Raw genomic sequence first — 14966 nt, 5'->3', positions numbered from 1 at the left:
TGTCACGTTAAAGTAGATGGGCTACTATGCGTTATTGAGATAAGAACATACCACTCTTTTTAACTTAATGTAATATGTGCTAAATTAATTGCATCATTAATGAAATCATGTAATAACTTATTACATTCTGCACAAAACTGCACTGCAAAAATTCATCTTCCAAAAACAAGAAAAAACATGATATCAAATACAATAACATCAAGAGCGCTACCTTCATCTGTCGAACCAAAGAGGATCAATGTCTAAAATCCACTGACTTCTAATTGGTTGCGCTTGGTATCTGTGATAAGGTAAAATGTCTTAGTCACTTTATTACAGAACATATGACCAATGATAAGGATATTTATTGACAATGCCGTATGTATGCACAAGCAAACATTCTCTCACAAAAGTTTAGTATGTGTACAGATGGAGAGAAAATGTCTCTGTATAGAGCATATTGTACACCACTTTACACTGCACACTTGTAGTCTAAATACAAAAGGCAAGCTTACAGAGACTTTCAGTAGCTTATAAAGACGCTGTGAGAATATTACTAGACACTGAGATGGTGTAATGCCTGTGAAATATTTGTGGCTGCAGGAGTCAATTCTTTCCAAAAGTGTTTTAAGAAATCATATACAAATGTACAGTATTTGCCAGCTTAATGACTTAACATTTGTATTATCTTGGTTTATGTTTTGTACACACTACCAGTTCTAGCTATGGAGACATTGGTACAGCTGTCTCTTTTTGTAAGGTATTGGAGGCCTGTGTACTTTTATATGAAAGCTGTATGAGGTGAAAGCAAACATCAGAGCAATAGCTAGATCTAGCGTCCAAAATATCGGAACGTTCCTTTAAGCTGTTCCAAAAAAAAACTACTGTCCTTGAATGCAGCATTACGTAGCTGAGAGGCGGTAAGAGGAAGGACGTGCGCCAGTACATGCGTACTAGAAACCCGCCCCTTTGAAAATAACCCCCCAACCTACAAAACGACTCCTGCTTTGAGTGTTTCGGCAGTGTCCTAACGTCTGCCTGTCTATCGTGAATCCAACTTCACCGGAGAAACGGTCACGGTGACTTGACGGTGAGGCGTATCTTCTCGGCCGCTCGGTCTGGTGTTGGCTGGGGCTCCTGTTAAGTTGCGACGAGTGACCGAAGGGACATTTACGTAAATTAATTCATCCACAACAACAATGGCAGCACACGAATTTAATTTCTTGCTGGCGACGGATTCCTACAAGGTGAGTGGACCCGTCCTTCATGCCCGTGCCCTTTTTGCTTCCAGCCTGATGTTTATTGACAAAATGTAATAAAAGTGGTTTATTTTGGGGTACGGTTCGCTGACGGTTAACGTTATCTTTCGTCCAGTGTCTCGCTATGAACCGTCGCACATCACGAGTAACGCTCAGCGTCCTTTTTGGTACGTTCGCCCGTTGTCCTTCAACTTTTTAGCGTTAGTTCGCAGCGGTCCTGGTATCCTCAATGAAAGTAAGACTCCAGCAGTAGTTGGCGTTAGCTGTGTGCATTGTGTGGAAAGTGGTGCCCTTGTTGTTAGTGCACCGGGGGCAGTGGGACTGAGGCGCCGATAACGGGGCGACTGTTAAGCCAGGTTGACTCCATAAAGTTTGTATGAGAAGATATGACTTGGCAAAGAATGGGAAAAGTTAACTGTGTAGATTGTGAACCAAAGGCAGTGTCTCGTTTTAGTTTCGTTATGCCCATCTCCACACTAAACAGGTAGCTTAGCTTGTGTGTATGTGCTTAGGTTCAGCGTTATGTAATGCATAAACACTGGTTTCATGGAACCTGCTAAAACAGTGTAGCTGCGTGACGTATAAACACCGAGCCCAACCTTTCGTTAGGTCTTTAGCTTTCAGTTTCATTTCTGTCTGTTCGTAAACCTGCATCCGCTCGTGGGTCGGCCCACTGCTTGGTCACGCTCTATTGGTATCTCTTGTAACTCATACTCTGCTCGTACAGCTAAATGTCAGATGCCATTCAAAGGTTTCCACTGAAGCCAAATGGCAAAGGTCTGGATGATGACCGACCAATCTTCATCTGTGCCAGCGACCCCTGAAAACAAGTCCAAATGTGTCTGTCATCACAATCGCATAATAGAAACTGATTTGGCCCACTGGGATAAGCTCATGTCAAAGTCCACTGTGTTTACTGGGCATCCTTTTTTGTTAAAGAAGTACATCATTATTCTTCTAATTTTTCTCCTATGGAACTATTAACACTTTTTTTTTAATTGTAGTGACAAAAATGATGTCAACCCCAAGGACACTTAGTGTTTATCTGACACTCAATCTGAAAACCTGTGGGCCACATAACGGCCTGATCGCAATCATTTAAGCATACTGTGATCTTTGTGAATTGCTTCATTGATGGGTTGAAGAGAGAGTGAAGGTGGATGCGCTCAGAGCAGACAGGCAATAGAAGCAATGGAGAAGACATGAGCAATATGGTGGGGGAGCCACAGGAGCTTACTTTGAAGAGCTTGCACCATATGTCAAGCTGTAGTCCTTACCGCAGCAGCCCAGCCTGGAGTCGAACCCGGGCCCTGTGCTGCATATTATCTAATAAAAGAAGAAATGCTGAGACAAAAAAGCTGTCTGGTCGTAGCTAATGTACACTGTCAGTCTTCCCTGACGCAACATCGGTTGTGTCTCGTTTCTCCGTTGCATATTAACTTGACTCACACTTTCATTGCATCTGGTTGGCCTACAGTTTAAAAACAAGCCATTTGACGCACATCTGTGCAGAAGAGCGAGATGTGAAACTTTGTTCCAGCAAACCTTTGCCATTGACTATATCATTTCAAGAAGCCAAACATGGCAGCATCCATCGCTCACGTGGGAGACAAACTGGGAATATGTCTGTCTGGTTTTGTTACAATCATAAAGTATCTAAGGGATTCATCGCATTTTTATTCTATGCGAAGGAGAACACAACGATTCTTTTGTTCAGGTAATTATACAAAGCCGTCCCCGAGAACAGGATTATACCCAAAGGCAATGTGAACGTCACTGTTGGTTTGGTCTGTTTGTTTTGGGCTACTGTAAATATTAACAGCTCATTCTATCCAAAAGAGAACACAATAAATATTTTTTGCAGGTACACTAAAAGGAAACTTTAATCTCCACCAATAGTTCCTTCTTAATGTTGGTGTCTATCAGGCGACAACTGAAAAGTTAAGTCAGTGCTTTATGTCTAACACCTGCATTTTCTCTACTGTCCATCAGGGGGTGAGTCCTCTGGTTGTATAGAACTATATTAGAAAATGTACTTCTCTTGATCTATTCCCTCAGTAAACATTGTAAACTTGAGTTTATGGTCTCAATCTGTCGTTTCAAGTCTTCTTCAATACATCATTATGTTATTTTAGTAAATGATGGTCCATTTAGAGTCAAATAGACCATACAACTGAGTATTTACAGCAGGTCTCTACGTCACTACTCAGTCCAAATCTGCTAAACTTCCCTAGTTGCAAAAAGCTAAGATGGCAACAGCTAAATCAACAAACTCGCGTCAAAGCATCAGTCCACAAACATATGGGTGACGATGTTGCAACAATTATGTCCTGTAAATAAAGTGCTCATTTTGTTTCTACCCTCCTCGTCACAGTTGTTCTTTTCACTTGATTAGGTTAATCTTACTTAGGCTAATCTTAGTATAAGACACTGCCTGTTCTGGGGTTTCTCCTTTTGAATTTGTTCTCTTTAAGTTGAACATGGAGGGGGGAATGGAAAGTGAACTTAAACAGGGTGAGGCAGAAGAATGTGGAGGGAGTGCCTCTTGATACTATTTCTTCCACTGACTGACTGGTTGGTGCTGATGATTATTCAATTAGTATTGTAAGAGCACAAGGAGATACTTGTGTTCTAAGCTGTCACAATTTCTTGACTTCTATTCGTTGCTTGTCTTTCAGATCACACACTACAAACAGTATCCTCCAAATGTCAGCAACATCTACTCCTACTTTGAATGCAGATGCAAGAAAGGCTCCCAGTTCAGTGAAGTGGTGTTCTTTGGCCTTCAGTATCTTCTGAAAAAGTACCTCATAGGTATACTCACGTCCTACCCTCCAAGAACTTAATGGACAGAACCATCTGAAAAACAGTTCACAGGCACCTTGCTGTTCAAAAGAATACTGGGGAATGAAGTATTTTGTAATAACCTGGTTTGTTGTCCGCAGGCCAAGTGGTCACAGAGGAGAAGATTCAGGAAGCCAAGCTCTTCTACCAGATGCACTTCAAACAGGCTGTGTTCGATGAGGAAAGCTGGAGGAAGATCCTCGAGGTAAACAAAGAGATTTCAGTCCGTCTTGACGATGATGATATATCATTCTATATCCAACATGAAGTACAATGTGCTTGTTGCCATGTCAGAAACATGATGGCCGTCTTCCTATCCGGATCAAAGCCATCCCAGAGGGGAGGATTGTACCCAGAGGCAACGTGCTCTTCACTGTGGAAAACACTGATCCCGACTTCTACTGGCTAACCAACTACATTGAGGTATATCCAGAAATGTGTTTTTAGTGTTTGAGGTTTGGACATGATGAAAGGGTTGAAGTGGAAGGGGCAGGACCAAATCATTTGTGTGTATATATACACTATTTCTAACTACCTCTACCTGCTAAACAGACTATGCTGGTCCAGATGTGGTATCCCATCACTGTGGCCACCATATCCAGAGAGTTTAAGAAGATCCTGGCTAAGCACCTGAAGGCCACCTCTGGAGGCCTTGAAGGTCTGGACCTAAAACTACACGACTTTGGCTACAGAGGAGTCTCCTCACAAGAGGTCAGTAAGATTCTCTGCCTTTTTTATAGTTTATGAGAAAGCAGAATTGAGGCTGAATGAAGTGTCTCTTGCATCTTGCAGCAACCGATATGTTTGCACTAAAAGGAATTCTTCCTATTCACTATGGCTAAGGATACGATGACCTCTGAAATCCCTTAACACTGTCTGACACGTCACTGCTTTGCATTTTCATATAACATTAATATGTCCATGTCCTTTGTGATATCTGCTTTATCACTTTATGGTACAACATCTTGCTGGTCACATCACTGATTTTAGGCACAAAGGTTAGATTAAGAAACCTCAATGGATGTCAGAGGGAACGTTACAACATGAATTTAAATCTGGATTGTGAGAGGATTCTGACATACTGTAAATATAGTGACATTAGGTCCCATTTCCAATTGACAGACTGATGCGAACACTTTTTAAAGATACAAAGGCAGACTGTCAGTACATTGTTAACGTAATGGCTCTATGCATGGATGGATAGATGGATGGATGGATGGATGGCATTGTGTTGGAGCTCCTCTGTTTGGTAACTGAAGGACCCTCGTTCAGTTCAGCTTAGCCCTGATGGCTATCAGAGGGTCCCGAACGTTTTGGTCGCTGTCATAAGTAAGAATTGATGAGAAAATGTGTTAATAATATTGAAAATGCAAAATCACTTGATAGAGGACGATCTTCTTAGTCACTAATGAGTCAACTAAATCCTATCAGCTGGGAGTAACATGGTATTATGCTCTAGAATCAGACCTAAGTTGTCACGCGCAGACAATGTGTTACTACCAGTTTTAAAGCTCCCCGACTGAACAAATAGCAAACCCATAGAATCAATATGTGTTCTCTGAGGTGTGAGTTATTTTGAACTTCAAACATTCAAACAGCAGTGTGATTCCTAGTTTCCACCTCTGCTCTCCAGTCGGCAGCATTAGGCGGAGCAGCTCACCTGGTTAATTTCTGCAGCACGGACACAGTAGCTGGACTGCTGATGGCTCAGCGATACTATGGTTGCCCGATGGCTGGCTTCTCCATCCCAGCGGCAGAGCACAGGTATAACACATGGACATACATGCATGCATGCATACATATATATGTGAATCATAAATGTAGTTTGTGGCAACATCATAATCAATTAGAATATTTTTTCGGACTGCAGAAATATCATCTTTAAATAATCGAACCAGGATTAATGGAGTGAGTTCATTACTTCCTTCCTGTCTTCCAGTACCATCATCTCCTGGGGAAGGAGCAGGGAGAAGGAGGCGTTTGAGCGAGTCCTTGAGCAGTTCCCCTCTGGGCCCGTGTCCGTGGTCAGCGACAGCTACGACATCTTTAATGCCTGTAAGAACATCTGGGGAGACAAGCTGAAGGAGCGAGTCATGGAGCGCAGCGAGGACTCGTGTCTGGTCATCCGGCCGGACTCTGGAGACCCCGCAGAGACTTTGATTGAGGTAAACGACAGGCAGAGTAAAATAGCTATCAAATATTTTCAATTATACTTTTACAACTTCTATATATGTTTTTAAATCCTCATTTGGGTAGATTTATTTTCAGAAAAGCAATTTACTTCTACTCCGTTACATTTGGATAATTTCTAGCTAGCAGTGTGTATTTAACTTGTCATGCTTTGTGGCAACTGATGGAGAGACAGAAAACAAAAGCAAATTTGGGGCAAATTTGTGATTTTGGGCTGTACAAATTAATTAAAATGAAAATGTAAGCATGTCTGGTCCACCTCATGTCAAAGTATAGAAGCGAACATACCTGTTAATAAGTAACTAATGGTGAACCATCACAGCACCATCTCCTAATTGGTCTGAATGAGTCATCTGATAAGAGACTGATTTGTCCTGTCCTCTAATCGAAGAGAAACTGGGACTTAGGAGTTCTCTACTAGAATGTTTAAAGTTTAAGACATGTTGAAGCTCTTTATATTAACGTTTTGATCTAAGACACATTTGCTATTATATACACAAATTTCTCATTAGGAAACAATTGGTGTAATTTAGGAAAACTCTTTACTTATTAATATAATATTCGGAAGATACAGACTGTGAGTATTGTCTTGTGTATGTAAAGAAAAGATAAATAAATGCAGGTGTGTTTCGCATCTTTAACAATACATGTAGGGCTGTGCAATTCAACTTTGTAATTTCATGAACGTACAATTATTAGTGTTTACAAACTGTTTGTGTCACACAGTGTTGTGTTTTTGGCGTTGAACCCTGTTAAAGAGCGTTAGATGTGGGTTATCAAATGTTGTTAAGTTAAATACACAACAAAAGTTTGAACCATAACTGGAGTTAGAACCCTGACACAGAAGTATCCCGCTGCACTTTCAACATTAGCCTGTGAAAAATGAATGTTGCTGCCGGCACTTGTTATAGCTTAGGACGGCCAGCTGACTACACCGCTGTGTAGTCGGCCAGTGGCGAAAAAAAATACTGTGATATACTGTGAAACCGCCAAAATCTTACAAAATATCGTATTATGAATTTTAGCCCATACCACACAACCCTACCTACATGTATACATCAATAAAATAGTTGAAATGCCACTTTGTAGGTCATCAAGATTCTGGAGGAGTGTTTTGGTTCTTCTCTGAACTCCGTGGGATACAAGGTGCTGCCCTCTTACCTGCGAATCATTCAAGGAGACGGCATTGACCTCTCTTCAGTAGATGAGGTAAGAACACATCTGGTTGTTGTACTGGTCTGGATTAACCCTCACTCTGCTTACTACATCTTATTTAGTATGTGATTTATTTGTATTGCCACTTGTTGCATATTCAGTTTTCCTGATTTGAGCTAAGCAATTGCAAACTTTCTTATCCGAGTAAATATTATGCTTACAGGATATTCAACCTTTTGTTATCTTTTTTATGATGCTTGTAATATTATTTTTTTTTTAGGGCTTGTACAAAGACAATACAGTAGACCATTAATATGAGAGATGAGTTTACAGATTGTTCTACCGTTCCGCTTTAACACTACATGTCGTCATTCATTTAGGGCGGATATTGGGATTGGGCCATGGACTAGTGGTTCTCAAATGGGGGTACATGTACCTCCGGGGGTACGTGGAGGCACTCCGGGTATATGGCGTCAAGAATTTGGTTGAATCTTCTTACTCAATATAAAACTGACAGAGAGAGAAACTTATCCCCAAATCTCAGCATTATGATCCAAACTACGCCAATACAACCCAAGCTGTTTTTCCCTTTTTTTTAAAGATGTATGTTTTATGGGAAGTCGCTATCAGAGAAATGTTGAAATTAAGAACTAGGTCCATGCCTGGAGATCCAGGTTTGGAATATGTTTGTTTTTTTACATTTACATTTTTTCTTTTCTTCTAAAAATCCCCAAACATACTCTTATGCCAAATACCTTCCTTTAAAACGTGTTAATGTGTTCTAGAAAAGTTTAATTACGTTGTTAAAATGCTTCAGAATCCATCACTGTGTTCACTGTCCTTCAAACACAGATTTTCACACTTGTATTGACAGTTCCACTTCCACTGCTCGCCTCAAAAACTTCTTGTAAACAAAGTCATAAATAAAAGCCTTCTTTTCTTTGTTTCCTGCAGATTCTTCAGAAGCTGACCGATGAAGGCTGGAGTGCTGAGAATGTCGTCTTTGGGTGCGGCAGCGCTTTACTGCAGAAGCTCAACAGAGACACGCTCAACTGTGCCTTCAAGTGCAGCTACGTGGAGAGCAACGGCAAGGGGGTAAGTGGAAGGGTTCTGGTTTGATTCAGATGCTGCAACATTACCGTGCTTAGGAGGTTTTCAAACAGATGAACGTCAACAGATTATTGTTAATGTTCATATGTTGACATTTAACCTGGATTTTTTGGTTAAACCATTTGTGAACAGGATGTACAGCGAGCACAACCTGTTTCACTGTTCATATGCGAGTATTCTTTAAACACAGACAAAATATGTGAACCTATCATTTAAGAGTTCACATATTTTGTCTGTGTTAAAAGAATACACTCAAAAAGAGTCACATTCATGAGTTAAAGTTTAACTCATGAATGTGGCTCTTTTTTTAATGTAGTTTTAGAACTAATATGTAATGTTGGATGCAGTTATCTTGAGTAACTTTAGTCGTCGTCATTCAGCTAATTGTGCCCTTTTACAGACTTTTAAGTCTGACTTTTAAAACCTGATCTTAAGTCAGCCTCAGGAAGTAGACTACGCCCAGGTTCAATTTTAACCTACTATACTGTGAGAGATCGCCTCATTGTTGTGAAATGGGTGTGAATGTTCGATAGTCGTGATGTGCAGGTGGCACATGCATGGCAGACTGCCATCAGTTTAGAATGAGTGTAAATGATGATGACTCAAAGGATTAAATGCTTTTAATGGTCATAGGACTAGAAACAAGTTATACATTTACAGTCCCATTTGTAATTTGATGATAATAATGACCTGTACATCATCTATGTCAATCAATGGTTTGACACAAAGTATTGATTACAAAAATGATTTCATTATAACAGACCGTAGAAAGACATAATCTAATGTTCAACAAAGATTCTATAATGCACTGGATGACAGGAATCTTTCTGTCTAAAAAGTGGTTTCACTTATTCATTTCAGACATTTGAGGGATACTAACATGAACACAAATCCCAAGCGTGCATCTTACTGTACTTGACCGTGTGTTACCGAGTTATATTACAGAGACACGCACCTATCACGGCAGACAAACTTTTCCCATTGTATTAATTGGTGCATCTGTCGTAGACATGTTCATTAAAATTGAATTAAAAGACCAGAGCTGCTTCCTCGGGTGTCAGAGATATAGTAATCCTCCCAAAGGCTTGTTTTTTAATGTGATTTCACTTATTGTAATTTCCTTCCGCTTCTTCCAGATGGACGTGTACAAACAGCCGGTGACCGACCCGTCCAAAGGGTCAAAGCGGGGTCGATTATCTCTGAGGAAAAGCTCTGATGGCTTCTTGGAGACGATAGAGAGAGGGGCAGGCAAGCCTGAGGAGGTTAGTTCAAGGATTTCATCTGGCGTTTTTTTGTATACTGCTGATTACACATTTAAGTAGTATATTAAGATTACTCAAACTAACCTGGGCTTTTTTGTTTGCGTTTGTTTTGTATTAATGTTTTGATGATCAATCCGGAGACGTTGTGATTGTGTGGTTCACCATGGGGCCCCATCGTCATCGTCTACCTCTTGACATCATTACTTGAACGTCTCTTGATGATATTATTTGTTTTTGATTGCCCAGCCAGCCAGTTTCTTTTTTGCAGGCTTCCATTGTATTCTGTTGATCTTGTGAAGCCATTTATAATGCCATGTATTTGAGCTTTCACTGACAGATAGCCAGATACCAGGTGTTTTGAAAATGGGACTATTTTTCTATTGTGAGTTTGGTGTTTTTTCAACAACAACAAAATGTTGCATCATACTTTCCTAAAGATGGGACGCTCACAAGAAACCGATACTCAAAGAGGTGATAAGATATACTACCAGTTGTTATGGGTCGAGCGCTTAACAATTGTCAGAAAAATTCCCTCGACCCCTCGGAGTAAAATCATTAAAACAGGAACCTTTATTCGTTGCAAGGAAGGAGCAGAGTCAGAAGTACAAGGTGATAGAGAAATTACATATCCAAGACTGCTCAAAGATCTCTCAAAGGACCACCTCTTAAATACACATCTTGACCACTAACAGAAACCCTCATGACATCTTCGGCCGAACCGTGAACCTTTCCCCTCGTCCCATAGAGCGGTTTGCAAGAAATGGTCATGTGATAACAAAGGAACTGCACGTTCTTTCAGACAGAAACACACGGATTCCCCAGTCTCACTGCTATCAGCAGACATGCTGTGTTTGTGTGTAAGATTAAACAGAGACAATAAGATGAGAAGTCTGAATATAACAGTGAAACAGTCACTGATCAAGCGTAAATATTTTTTTTTCTTCCAACAACAATATTGGATGCTCAATTTCCATAATGCAATGAAGCTTCCATTAAACACTTCAAGCTTACCAAACTTGACAAACGACAGTATATGGAAAGAATTATCAGGCACATTTTAAACTAAAAGCGATGTTTAACAGTTCATTCAACTTCTTTCCCCTGGACTTAACCATGTGTCTGTGTGCTCTGCGTTCTTCAGGACCTGCTGGTGACTGTATTCGAGAATGGCAGCCTGGTCCAGGACTACTCCCTGGAGGAGATCAGAAAGAATGCTCGGCTGAGGGACGAGGAGGTGAACCCCACGCTGTACAACCATGAACAGGAGCTGCTGCACAACCGCATCATTAACGGGAGTCATTAATGCAACCCCGAAGCCTCGCGCAATGCAAACAATACTTTTTAACTGGGTGCACTGGAAGGAGGAAAGGCTCTCGGGTATAAATCTAAACATCATAAATATATATTAATCGAAACATATTGAAGGGGAGGGAAATGTTATATTTTACAAGACACCAACCTAAACAAAATATGAAGAGTTTTTATTGTTTGAAGTAATCATCAGGGATGGGTTATACTACAATATTTGATTTTAGGTCAATTTCCAGCCTAAAAATTATATTCACATACAACAAAACTGCATTGTCAATTAGCTCTTTGAGAGAAACTCATCTCCTCCCGGAGTCATCCAATGTGAAACCAAAAGTCAACTTGACTTATTTTTATTCATAAGCGAAACTGAAAGAACATAAGAAACATGGTTATTTTAGCCGAACCATGATGTTTTATCGAAATGAAACCAAGTCATTGTGCTGCGCTTTGTTTTAATTTACGACCGGGAAGAAAATCGGTTTCCCTCGTGAACCTAATTGAAAGTTTGGTTGATGAAAGAAACACAATACGTATAAATGTAAGACTGATCAGGAGTGCAAAAGAGCCCTTTGCTCTGCATTGCAACAGTTCGGACAAGAAGGAAGCCATACCTGTTCTTTCTGATACCATTGGTCCACAAAGCAAACTTAATATTCATAAAAGTAAATTGTGTATAATGTATACATTTGTGAATTATTTGGATAAATTGTTGAAACTTTAGACAGTATTATGTAATGTCATTTAATTATTAATCATTCAAACATTTTATGAGTAGATTTTTGTTCAATTACATACATTTAATTTCAAGAACGTTAAACTTTGTTTCATTATCAAAGTTACTCTCTATTTTCCCACTCAATTTTCATCCAATCACGTCTCTCTTGAGCTAGCAAGAATGCTAACGCTGCTATGAGTCAGAAAACCACAGACAGCTGTAGATGAACACAGTAGCTAGACTGAAAGCTTAGCTTTGTTGCTGATGCTACCTAGCTAGCATTGGTTATTGCTGTTGTTGCAAACAGGTGCTGGCTAACTCTGGGAGCAGGTGTTGAGACTCCTCGCTTAAGAGGTAGGGGTCATGTGATTGGCTGAAAGGTGAGCCGGATATGCAACAACAATGTCCTCACCTTTCTTAAATGTTATGAATATTATTAGTTTGATTATTTTAGTAATTGACATGACATATAACATTACATATATTGTATATAGAAATAATTAGTTGCTACTCATGCAAATTACAAACCGTTAACGTGATGATGCTTTGTTTTTAACGTCAAGAAATGTCCATTCCATTTTTGAAGTTCATCCAATTCAGTCAGTGTGCCCTTTGTGTGGTACAATACTGGCTTTTCAATAATGAGTCATTTGTTTGTGCTGATAAAGCTTTGAAGACAGACTGGACATTAAAGGTGCTAAATTCAGAGCATATACAAATGAGAAATTACCTCCACAGAGCTCTCGGCGTTGAAAAAGATTAGAAAAAATCTGAAAAACCAATAAATGCAACAACTTAGCAGGCCCTACTGTCAAATGCCTGATCAGTAAAATACTGGACTTCAAATTCAAAAGTATTGCTGTGACACATTTAAATCACAGTATGTTGGCAACCTTTCCCTTCAATGTATTTTCATTTTAATCGTTTTTTGATGAGGGGAAATAATTGAAAGGCTTTACCGACTCTAATGACAGTCTGTAGTGTTAGTTGAAGCGACGTTCTCAAAAAATATAAAGCAATCCAATAAGGCCGTTAGATGACACATGGTGTAATGTTGCCATAACAGCGGTGCAGAAATTACTTTTATCACGGGGCCAATAAAGAGACATTACGTAACTCTATTTTAAGTGACTACTATTAGAAATGTGTGCCGTGTGCTGATAATCCTGATATATCATGCTTTGGTGGGGCCAAAAAGTAAACAGGATATTGTGCTGTCTTGACAAAGCCTGCTGGGATGCGTTCCCTTGTGATTGTGCAGAGCAGCTGTATTGCTGTCAAAAGCCATTTCCAGTTTGTAGAGTTTACACCACACTGGTGGGGCTCTGTCTAAAATACTTCCACACTTTAGAGGATAGTTGGCGAGGTTTTCTCGCTGCAGCTTGTTTTCCAAGGATGCACATGTTTTAACCGAGCTCCTCCACACCAGCAACAAGCAACATATTTTTGTAACCAATGACATTGATCATGCTGAAGAATCGTCCCTGTATTAACGGACGTGCACGCACTGCCGACCCGGCTTTGGTAAGCCGAGAGAAGCTCATATCACACAACACACAGAAGAGGGACTTATTTCTCTGCTCAGGTAGACATTACTCCACTGTGTCTTTACAGAGACAAACGTGTTTTGATGCTGTACTAATGCTCATAATTTCACACCATAGCACCTTTTTTTTAAACTGCCTTTATTTAATTGCAGGTATGTTATTGTGCCCTGCTAAAATGAGTGCATTATGGATCAAAATGTACCGGAGGTAGAAATGGAAGTATTAAAGTGGGATTATGTGGGATGTCCTTAGCTGGAATAATACAGGTCCTGGTAAAGAGAGCATGTTTTCTTTATTATCCACTTTGATGAACCATGGGTTGACTTATGGACTTTAATGGAAACATTCACTAATATTCTCTGTCACATCATTTGGTCTTTCAGTACCAACCTGCCTTGTTACATTAGTTAGAAGTATTTTTTTTCCGTTCCCAAACACTGGGTATGGACCTGCAAGTGGGTCGCCAATTAAATTATCCGAATAAAACAATATATCCACAGTTCTCATTTGCGCCCCATGATGGAGCCTTAATGTTTGAATAGTTCAGATAATTGTAGTCTACTGATAACGTTGACTCTGATATGAAAGGCTAACGCTCATTGTGTTTACTTAGCTGATGAGAGGAAATGAAAAGATTGTTTACTAAACTAACTAAATGCAATTTTTACAACTTTATAAATCAAATTTGATTTATTAGAAGTGTACCTCAACGAAATGGCTGGTTTGCTTTTTATAGGCAGTAAAGTTGGTTGGAAACATTCATTTCTGCACAGTCCTCTCAAGATCTGGACAAAAAGCCTGATGGCTTGTGTTTTTTTTTTTTATTCTTCTTTTTAAGTGGATCCCCAGTAAACAAGTGTGTATCATATGATACCTGCCTTAAGCAACTTACCGTAGAATGTAGAATGGTCTCAGATTTGAAGTGGCTTATTTCTTTGGTTTTGGGCAGATTGCAACAGATGGAAGTGACAGATGTAAAGACCAGCTAGTCTGTTGCTGAATATCTATGCATTTAACACATGACTCCAAAGACACCGCTGCTTCTATTGTATTTGTTTTATTCTCTTGCTGTTTATGGTCAGTTCTTCGTCATGTATAATCCTTCTTACTCTCTTGTTAAGGCCCTTAACGTTCTGTTTTTTTCAATAATCACTATTTCAGACTACTTGCATTTGATTTTCTTGCTGATGACCTACAGACCTATCGGGATTACCTGCTGTGTAGCATTGGCACTCATATATTTAATTCTGTTTGTAAATATGCTTTTGAAAACTGATTCCCTTCGTAACTTATCTTTATCTTTTAAAATGTTCTGTATCTTTGATTTTGTTTGTGTTTTGAGAACCAACCTTTTGTAAAAATAAAAAAAAAAACAGTAACACTATATTACTGTTGTGAGTTATTTTTTGCTAAAGTGAAACTTGTTGAAGTTGTCTATGACACGAGAGGTAAAGAGTGTTGTTGCACTGAGTGACCAGAACATAGAACCCAGGCATGGGGACATACTGACGGTGACCACCTGAAGACAAATCTCATTCATGTTGTCTGTTTCTGTTCAGGGGCGGTTGAAGATTGTAAAGCCCTGTACTAAAAT

The 14966-nt window shown here is 39.6% G+C and overlaps 1 protein-coding gene across 2 annotated transcripts; it reads left to right on the top strand.

Annotated features, from left to right (window-relative positions):
- Nucleotides 1–977: 977 nt before the first annotated feature.
- On the top strand, nucleotides 978–14704 carry nampt2 (nicotinamide phosphoribosyltransferase 2). 2 transcript variants are annotated; one of them, XM_068594991.1, is made up of 11 exons: nucleotides 978–1226; nucleotides 3979–4052; nucleotides 4184–4287; nucleotides 4377–4505; nucleotides 4635–4793; nucleotides 5716–5846; nucleotides 6022–6247; nucleotides 7362–7481; nucleotides 8382–8522; nucleotides 9674–9799; nucleotides 10941–14704. In XM_068594991.1, the coding sequence occupies exons 3-11, from the start codon at nucleotides 4234–4236 to the stop codon at nucleotides 11100–11102; spliced, it is 1248 nt and encodes a 415-aa protein (XP_068451092.1). In that variant the 5' UTR covers nucleotides 978–1226; nucleotides 3979–4052; nucleotides 4184–4233; the 3' UTR covers nucleotides 11103–14704. The 2 variants fall into 2 exon arrangements, with proteins under 2 accessions (XP_068451092.1, XP_068451091.1); XM_068594990.1 differs by having other exon boundaries at nucleotides 3917–4052.
- The last annotated feature ends 262 nt before the right edge of the window (nucleotides 14705–14966 follow it).

The sequence above is a fragment of the Clinocottus analis genome, unplaced genomic scaffold, assembly GCF_023055335.1.
Source record: "Clinocottus analis isolate CAN_PGR_092001 unplaced genomic scaffold, fCliAna1.0.p SCAF_3, whole genome shotgun sequence".
Classification (NCBI taxonomy): Eukaryota; Metazoa; Chordata; class Actinopteri; order Perciformes; family Cottidae; genus Clinocottus; species Clinocottus analis.
This window is presented reverse-complemented; position numbering and strand designations above follow the sequence as displayed.